At 36.8% G+C, this 10212-nt stretch overlaps 1 protein-coding gene across 3 annotated transcripts in view; it reads right to left on the reverse strand.

Moving 5' to 3' along the window:
* Window positions 1–9781, reverse strand: part of RNF17 (ring finger protein 17) — a 126400-nt gene extending 116619 nt beyond the window's left edge. For 2 of the 3 annotated variants that reach the window (XM_004435233.3, XM_087436359.1), the window contains exons 1-3: window positions 9652–9781; window positions 7182–7276; window positions 2139–2230 (exon numbers count right to left, since the gene is read on the reverse strand). In XM_004435233.3, coding sequence (XP_004435290.1) covers window positions 2139–2230; window positions 7182–7276; window positions 9652–9781 — 317 coding nt within the window. Of the gene's footprint in view, window positions 1–2138; window positions 2231–7181; window positions 7277–9636 lie in introns of all 3 variants that reach the window. The other variant, XM_087436358.1, reaches the window with a different exon arrangement.
* Window positions 9782–10212: the final 431 nt, after the last annotated feature.

The raw sequence follows: 10212 nt of genomic DNA on the forward strand, positions 1-10212 counted from the left end.
AAGTATACTTGACATAGAGAATTTAATTTAAAAATGGTAATTTGGAAAAAATTTGGGTACTTAAAACAGATTCACCTACTTCTGAAAGTGAAATTTCACTTTGTAACCATACTAGATATAACACTTATGTAGACAACAGTACAATCAGATTTGACTTGCATGATGTTTAAAAAGTCAGAAAATTTCAAATACAAGTCCAGATTTCTGTCTTCTCTTGGGGGAAAAAAAAGGACAATCTGGCAACACTGGGTCGGCCTTAACTCACAGCAATAATTGGCTGGAGCTGAGTAGGGGTTACCTCCTTTGGTGAAGGTGAACCTTCTTTCGTGTGCCACAATCCTTACCACTCATTGTTTAAACTCAGTCTACCTCACCCAGTAAGTCACCTGCTAGACTCCCGTAGGTGTTCCAATTTGTTATGGCCACTGAGTCACAAGGAGCCAGAAAGATTCCTCAAGATTTATTCTAATCACTCCATACAGAGCTTATGGAAGAAGTGACTGGTGAATACAATTATAGGAGCTGGGAGAAGTACTGGCATTCAGTAAGTCTGAGTTCTACTTCTGGTTCTGTTAATACCTGGTTGCTAGACTTTAGCTAAATGACTTTACCATCCAAAGAAATAACTACAGTCATGCATTGCTTAACAATGGGGATACATTCTGAGAAGTGTGTCTTTAGGCTATTTCGTTACTGTGTGAACATCATAGAGTATACTTACACAAACCTAGATGGTATAGCCTACTACACACCTAGGCTCTATGACACTAATCTTATGTGGTCTGTTGTTGACTGACACATTGTTATGTGGTGCATGACTGTATAACTATTCTTTTGGTTTGTAAGCACCCATTTAAGTCTGGACAGAAAAGCTTCAGTAATTATGCAAAAAGCAACACATGCTAGTCTAAAGAATTTCAAATTTTACTTAGGCAATGAAGAACCACAGAGCAGGAAAGAGTCTGGAGTGCTAAGGAGATAGGCAAAAGAGAATAAGAGAATTAAACAGGGTAGTAGAAAAAGAAGATAAATTATGACTATGGGAGATATTGTGGAAGTTAGAATCTGCAGGAGGTAAAACCAACGAAATATGAGGAACTGGGGTGATTTATAGATGCTTGGTGCCATTAACAAAACTGAAAAGTTCCAAACGAGATTGTTCTTTGAGGGTATCCTATATTTCTTTTATTTCCCACATAATTTACTATCACATCTAATATACTTTAAGAAGTTAAAAGTTATACCAAAATATAATTACCATCTGATTAGGTCCTAGTGAATTAATAAGAAGGTTCTTTAACTCTCAAAAAGTTGTAAAGTCAAACTTTACCATTTTTTCACCATGATCCACCCTGTAGTCAACTCTAAATGTAAAACTTGCTTAGGATCGAGAAATGATTTCAGAAAAACTATAGCAAATGTCAAAATATCATGGTTCTTTATCTAACAAACAATTATTACATGTTTACTGTGTCCCACGCCAGGAATGTAGAAAGCAATAAACTGTGGTCCATACCTGTAAAGAAGCTTACAGATCAGCAGAAGGGTACATATATATAGAAACAATGCAATAAAAACCACATGAGCGCTTGTCTCTAGCTAGGATATGTTAAAAAAAAAAAAATCTCTGCATTACTAATTCAAAAAGAGCATTTATTAATATATACATGTGCAAAGTCTTACAGAAAAGTGAATAAAAGAATCCCAAAGTTATGACTTGTCCTTTTATAAATCACCTCTCAAACTACCTCTTCCCAAAGTCCTCCACTGTATTGTACTCGTGCTCCTCTTAAGAATCAACAGAGAAGTAACTTCTTATTTGTTTCTCCTTACCTTCCTCTCATCCAGCATCGATGGCTTTTGCTAGTATTGTACTCTTAGCTTTTCCTGTTTTGATGTGGTAATCTTGCATTCTTTTTTTTTTGTCACTTTAAATAATGACAAACTAATGTTGCTTCTTTAGGAGTTGAATTATCCATTTCATTAACAGCTAAGACAAATTATAAACTTAAAAAGCACTCTTTAAACAATAAGTTAGAAACACTGATCTAGAATGACATTTTATCAATAATTCTAAAATAACTCTTTCAGAAATATATTGAACTTTAAATATTAAAATAAGTGCACACAGAACATACTTTGTAGGCTGTAGTTTTTCCATAAAAGAATCTTCTTTAATACATCCATCTATTGGATAGTACCCTTCTCTTATATTTATAGTTGTAGCAACCTTAGCACAAAAGATTAAAAACAAAAAAACAGAAAGTTATTCAATAAATTCTGTTGATCCAGAATTCAAACAACTAGTGTGCCATTCATAGATAAAGTTGATAACAACCTTCAAGATCCTTAAATCCTCTTTAAATCAAAGAAAAAATTGTACTTATGATATTTTTACCTATTTTAATTTTTGAAAAAGTAATTTGGTAACTATTAAACAGAACATTAAAATACTCCATTCTCCCACAATTCTAAAGGAAATACTTGCAATAATACTTTAAAAATTTATTGTAAAATTTTTATAATGATATCTTAAGGTATGTTCAAAACTCTCAAAATACTTAGGAATAAAATTAAAAGAAAAATATAAGCTCTAAGAAAAGAAAACCAAAAAAATTTATTGGGGATCATAAAACAAGAAGTGAATAAATGGAGAATCATGTTAGGTTCCTGGAGGCAAAGATCTAATATTCTAAAATACATCTAATATAAAATTAATACAATTCTAAAGTTCATATGGAAAATACATTGTGCAAGAATTACAAAAATTTTAACATACCATTCAGTAGAGATTTATCCCACCAGATAATAAAGCCACTGTAATTAAAACACTAGGGTACTGGCACAATAAATGAGAAGAACAGAGCCCTGAAACAGATCCACATACATATGGGAAGGTAATACAGAATACAAGTGGCATTTCAATTAAACAGAGGAAGGATTATTCAGTAAATGGTGTTGGAAAGTCAGCTATCATTCTGAAAAACAAAGTTATACACCCATCATACATCATATGAAATATACTGTAAAAGGATTAAATATATACCTTTTTAAAAAACATGATATAAGTATTGAAAAAAATATATGTACATAGCACTCTGAGATGGGAAGATATGCCTAATCAAAAAAAACCCAGAAGTCATGAAGGAGAGGTGAGCCTGATGACGTAGTGGTTAAGTTTGCCTGCGCCGCTTTGGAGGCCCAGAGTTCACAGGTTCGGATCCCAGGTGCCGACCTACACACTGCTCATCAAGTCATGTTGTGGCAGCGTCCCACATACAAAATGGAGGAAGATGGGCACAGATGTTAGCTCAGTGACAATCTTCCTCAAGCAAAAAGAGGAAGGTTGGCAACAGATGTTAGCTCAGGGCCAATCTTCCTCACCAAAAAAAAAAAAAAAAAAAAAAGAAGCAGCCATGAAGGAGGGGGAAAAATGACTGAAGAAGGAAACATGTCTGAATGGCTAAACATAATAAATGAAATTAAAAGTGAAAGATTAGGAGAAAATAGTTAAAATACACAGGACAAGTTCTTAATATCCCTATTGTATTACAGGATTATTATACTTCACATGAAGTATTCTTACAAGTTAGGAAAAAGACAATTCAAAAAAAAAAAATATGGAAAGGATCTAAAAGGATCTATTAAAGACCCTCCCAGACGAGGAGCTGAGAAGTCAACATGTGAAAAGTTGCTCAATTTCACTACTAATCAGGGAATTGCGATTTAAAACAAGGAGATACCCATTTTTTGCCCATGAAATTGACAAACATTAAAACAAAAATGACAAATGCAAACACAAGTTTGTTTTGGGGCTAGAAATTAACCGAACTTGATGATGGATTTTTTTTGGTGTGAGTGGGTTTGAGGAATCGTGCAAAGACATAGTGAAAAATTTTGAAAACCACCTAAATGTTTACCATAAACCTATTAGTTAAGAATTACAGCACTACGTACAATGGTTTCTAATGCAGCCATTAAAAGTAATGTAGGAGACTCTCATGAGAATAGGTTAATGTTCCCAAGAGAAACAAAGCAGACTATTACATGTCATGATCTCCCATTTAAATATACATCTTTTGTGGGGAAGAGTGTGTTCCGCCAAGGTTGTAAGTATGATGTACCAAAGATAGCCATGTTCCAAATTATTAGATAATTAGGGGAAAAGTGTTACTTTTAACAAATCATACTGAACCAAATGTTATTTTTAAGAACCCTCCCAAAGAGTTGGGGACTGCAACCTTAATTTCTATATGCCTCTTCATTTAACGTCCTTTGGCTTGGCATTTCATAGTAAGAGGTTAAAGTTATTATCGACACATTTGATACAGGACGTTTCTTCCAGAAAATTTAAGACAATATTAAACACAACTGATTTAAAAGATTTCAGTTAAAATTGTATAAAGATTCTTAACTTGTTATATATATAATAAAGACCCCCCTCCCCCATAGCTTGTCATTTAATTTAAGTTTTATTTATGGTGGTATTTTTGCTTGTTTGTTTTTGTTACTTATAAATGAAAAAACGTGGTCAAATTTAACCAGCATTTCTTCTATGGTTTCTGACTTATGATAAGTTTAACAAGGCTTCCCTATCCAAGATAATACAATTATCTGTATTTTCTTCTAGTTTACGTTTTCAGTGTGTACGTTATTAACACTTCCAATCCATATGGGATTTTAATATAGATTAATTACCTATTGATTGGATAACTTATCCTTTCCTCATGCCCCAATACATTTTTTGACTCAGGTCCAAAAGATCAATAAAATGCCAGTATTTCTGGAATGATACCTAAGTATGATCTTATCCTTGAACAAAATCTGCCATCTTGCTGTGCAAAATTATAGAATGACTATTATTAACTAATCATTGATATCAAGAAAAAGCCAAGAAGGGATTTTATCAAAAACCATACTACAATGAAAGATAAAGACTGGTAGATAAATCCATATTCACCCAAACTCGGCAATAAGAACAAAAGTATACCCATTAATCCCAAATGGAATCATTTCAAGCTTAAGTTTGAAATAAACAGCATTACCTAGGCCTTCAACGTTAAAGATAAAATTACAAATATAAGTCTCATGTGGATATAGATATTTAAATCTTACTTTTTAGATCACATACAGTCTGCCCTCCAAGGGTTCTGCATGTACTCAACATGCAGACGTTTTTCCTCGTCATTATTCCCTAAACAATATAGTATAAAAACTATTTACATAGCACTTACATTGAATTAGGTATTGTAAGTAATCTAGAGATGATTTAAAGTATATGGGAAAATGTGTGTAAGTTATATGCAAATACTATGCCATTTTATAAGAGACTTGAGCATCTGCAGATTTTGGTATTCACGGGGCTCCCGGAACCAATCTCCTGCGGACACGAAAGGATGACCCTACTTTTCAGAGAACATACATCATGTAAAAGTAATAAACTACAATCCTGAAACAGTCTATAAATTCAGACTTTTCACTAATTTAGATTAGATTTTTCCATTCTCTCTTATTCCCAATAAATATTAGATATCAGCAAAAATTTAAACTTAAAAAAATAAAAGAGTGGTAACAATTTCAAGAAGGTTTTTGAAGGATTCCTTTAAACAGTGACTGGCTTTAGTGCATCTGAAGAATCTGAAAATAGTCCTTTGTCAATTACCTGGGCTAATAATAGCACAGGTGGAGGGGGGAAAAGAGGGAAGAATGGGACACATCACATCTCTCCCAAAGTAAGAGTCAGAACTAGTCAAAATGACACAAAATAGATTTGTCACAATCCTAAAATCAAAACCAGTATTTGTAAACACACTATAAACACTTGTATAGGTGTTATCCAAAATACTAAAAATAATACAAGTATGATGATTTAAGACCATTAAATACGAAATCATTTGCCAAAAAAGGCACAAGGTTTACTGTTCTAGTAAACTTACTGTTTTTGAAAATTAGAACAGGGCGGATATGGACAGAAACAGTCCCAGCTGCCTGTCCCGTCCCTTTCCCTTCACTTATTGTTTACCCACCATCACTTGTTTACCCACCACGAGACTCAATTTGTCAGGGATCTTCCATTACAACCACAGGAGCTAAGCTCCTCTCTATCTTAACTACATAGTCAGCCACATCTGGGGAACCTACTGTCAAAAAAAGGATAGGAAATAGGAATTTCCAAATTAAAGGCCATAATTTGTAGTTTGTAATTCCAAAACAGACATCTTCTAATATGTAAGTGTTTCTGCTATAATTAAAACTTTCATTTTTTACCTGCAAACCAGTTAATCCACACCTAAATAGCCAAGGGTCAACTATAACACTTATCTTAGTGATCTTAAAGCTTGTAGAGAACTTTTACATAATTCAGATTTGACTTTTACAATCCTGTGAGATAAGAAAAGCAGGTATTATTTGCATCTCACAAATGAGGAAACTGAGGTTTAGGGTGACAGAACTAGGACTGCATTCCAGGTATTGTGCCTCCATATTAATTCTTTGCCATACTGCCACAGAAAACAATGGATACAAATCCTCATCATCTGATCTCTCAAGTGAACATTAACAATTTAGAGATCAGGACAACTTTCCAGGAATATACTATATAAATTGAGCTACATTTGTATTTGTAGTAAATGCAAAGGATGTTCAATATACTTTATTTTAAATCCTTAATTTGTTCTCATTACTATGGGTCCATAGATTTTAGTGCAACTGTACTATTTTTAATGCTTCAGAAGTTAACATTAACTTCAGCCCACAGTTGTGCTTCTCTGCCTTTTGATACTACGGCATCTCTACAAATGTAAATTTGATGACACACAAAGGTTGAGGTGCAGGAGGAGTTCAAAATTTGCTTGCATGGCATTGGTGTGGAAAAGGGCAGTAGGGATTTGAAAAAATATACTTCGTTAAGATAAAAACAGGCAATTTTCCACATAAGTCCACAAAAAGTTAAAATACATAGGCTGATTAGTAGATGACCTGAACCTTGTCTTCTTCTTGATCACTTTAAACAATTATAAAATGGATGGGAAAAACTTTATCTTTTGTTAGGCTTCTTTGCTTAAAGATTCAGAGCAAAAATGCGAGTTTTTAGTTTCTAACTGAAAGTATATTTTATTTTTCTAACATTTTTATCTTTAACATTAAGTTGTAATGCATTCAATATGAAAGATAAAACTTACCTCACAACCAGGGCATACAATTGTGTTGTATTCTTCAGTTATTAACAAGCACAGTTCACAAAAATCATGTCCACATTGAAGTTCATGGTGGTGACCTATTGATGAAATTCTGTTTGTTAACACTGAATGTGCGGTATTAATAAGAAGGGTAAATTAAAAGGGAGTCTCTTCTATAGGAAAAGATATCTAGTTTAGTCAGAAATGGATGACTTATTAAATAAAATTCAGGGAAAACTATACAAGCCAGAAAGAGGGAAAACAATCAGAAAAAAAGCCAGGCAAAGCTATGTACTACTGTTTGCATTCATTTAGACAGTTATTTAGTACTTATACTGCCTTGAATGTGCCATATCTTATAATCATACAAAGTGCTCTGTCATACTTCATTTGATCTTTGTAAATATCATGACTACATAGGCTGGGAATATTATATTCAACCTAGAGATGGAAAACTATTTTGGCGATCTAGGTAAATCGCATAATCCAGACTCCAGTCCAGTTCTGTTTCCAAGTCCAGTGTTCTTTCTACTTAATCATACTGCCCTCTACTAATTTTCATTTCCCAACCTGTGAGTGGGACAGGGAGGGCCAATATGAGACAGTGGCATGACCTCTCTTTTACAATGATCTAAGACACTGGCAAGGACAGAAGCCAGATGCTGCTACGGTCACACACACATGACCCATATAAAGATCATTTTCACAAACCTAGCATTTATGAAGGGAAAGACTATAATCCTGAATGAAACCTTAATATCAAGATTTTAATACTCTAAATGGAATTTGAAGCTTATCATAATTGTTTTAGCCATGTAACTTCAAAAGTTTGACATTTTAATCGGGCCGGCCCCGTGGCTTAGCGGTTAAGTGCGTGCGCTCCGATGCAGGCGGCCTGGGTTCGGATCCCGGGCGCGCACAGACGCACTGCTTCTCCAGCCATGCTGAGGCCGCGTCCCACATACAGCAACTAGAAGAATGTGCAACTATGACATACAACTATCGCCTGGGGCTTTAGGGGAAAAATAAATAAATAAAAAATTAAAAAAAAAAAAAAGTTTGACATTTTAAAAGACTCTGCAAGAAAAAAAGGAAAGGGGATAAGAAACTAGATAAAATCAGTCCTCTTTTACTAGCAAAAAAACCAGTGTTCTTCATGATTTATAACCGCACTTTTTATTAAAAGCAGCTTTACAGTTTTTAAGCCAACTAAAATATCTGAAACTTGCTTACAACCAAGCTAAATTTTAAAGCTCTATTTAAATTCCAGAGATAATGTTACCAAAGAGATAAAAACAATTTTATCTTCATAAAATTTCTGATATTGTACAAGTCAAAATAACTTGTGTTGCATAACAGCTTACAAAGCACTTGCACTACCATATATGCATAACCACCATCTTTCCAATTGAGAATTTCTAAGCATTGTGATACAAATGTATGGAAGCACCAGTGATTTTAAAATGTCGTGTTCTAAAACTTTATTTTGTAATATTTATTTCATTCAAACAATGGAGATTTTCTATGTAACAGCAGAGATCAAAATCCCGGGTAAGAGAAACTTCGCTCTCCACCAGAAAACACAACTAACCAACCTTCTTTACACAGTTCAAGTCTCCTAAAGGGAGTCCACCCTGGAGGGACTGAGAAAATCGATGAAGTGACTTTCACTTTGAAAGTACAAACATTAAACATTTACACGAGGTAATAAGGCTTTTCAGCAGTTTCAGGAGTTGAAATTCAACAACTCATCCCTATCAGAGACACAGCACTCTAAGGCATGTTACAGTACAAGAACATCACTTGAACCTGTTTTCACTTGAGTAGATTCTAAACTAGCAGATCCACAGGAGTGCAGTGTATTTTTTCCCTTGCTATACAAAGGCAGCAAAACACAAGGTGCGCAAAAGTAACGTATCGTTTTCCCAGCAATGCTTTAAGCCAAATTAAGCAATGACCGCACCTCCCCCCACCCCCCGCCCCAACTCTATCATGTTTCTTAGTTCAGGAGCTTTTCTCAGTGGTCTACTCGTCATTCCTACAACAAGAACTACACAAGAAAATCAAGTTTCGTTACTTCTTGACCACAAGACAATGGGCTAAATTTTTACATCTCCTCTTTCGTGAACCTGTGAGCCTGGGGAAGCGCGCGACCCGGGGCTCACGGGAGCGCTCACCCCATCGGGTAGGCGAGTCCGGAGAGAAGGCGGAGAAGCGGGCACGCTGGCGCAGCAGGCCGCGGGACGCGCGAGCCACCCCGACCACCACATGGGCGTCTGCGCTGCCCTCCGACGGTGGGCTGCGGCTCCTAGCGCGGCCTGTGACACGGTCTCCACAAGGCCTCGTGCAACCGGCCATCCCCCACCCAGCGCCCTCGGCGCCCGGCCCACCGCCTCGCTGTCGGCTTCCACGCCCGCGGCGCGCCAGAGACGAGGGAAGCCAGGGCCCGCGGGCTAACCCTCGGGCTCCTCACCCGAAGCTCTGGGCACACTTCTTCCACATCGAGTGCACTGAACCTCGGTGGCACCCCAGGGCCGACTCCACCTCCCCGTCGGCCCACAGGAAGACACGGCGAGCTCAGCCGTCGAAGCTTCCGCCGCCATCGTCGCCTCCTTTTGGATCCTGGGACAGGTACCGCGTGCCAGTCCCGGCATCCCTAGCGGCAGCGACCAATGAAAGGAGGCAGGAGGCTCCAGATAGCCAATTAGTGGGCAGAGAAGTTAAAGCCCGCCCCCTCAGTTTGCCCCCGCCTGGGGCCCTCTGGGCGCTGGGAGGCTGTTTTCGGTTTTAACCTGGGCGGCACAGTTCTAAGTGAGTCCACGTGGTTGTGAAGAACCGTTTACTTTTCATATCTTTACCAAAACCGTCGCCACCTTCGTGTATTATTACTTACATTGTTGTTGACTTCACAGGTAGCAAACAATTCTTTGTATTGAGGTAATCCCCCTTCCCTAGTATGTATTAGGGCCAGAAGGCCTAAACCTGTGTGCCAGGGATTTGAGGGCTTGACTAATAGGAGCTTTAGTGGAGAGAT

Source organism: Ceratotherium simum, chromosome 10 (assembly GCF_057802395.1).
Source record: "Ceratotherium simum simum isolate JZ-2026a chromosome 10, ASM5780239v1, whole genome shotgun sequence".
NCBI classification, from domain to species: Eukaryota; Metazoa; Chordata; class Mammalia; order Perissodactyla; family Rhinocerotidae; genus Ceratotherium; species Ceratotherium simum.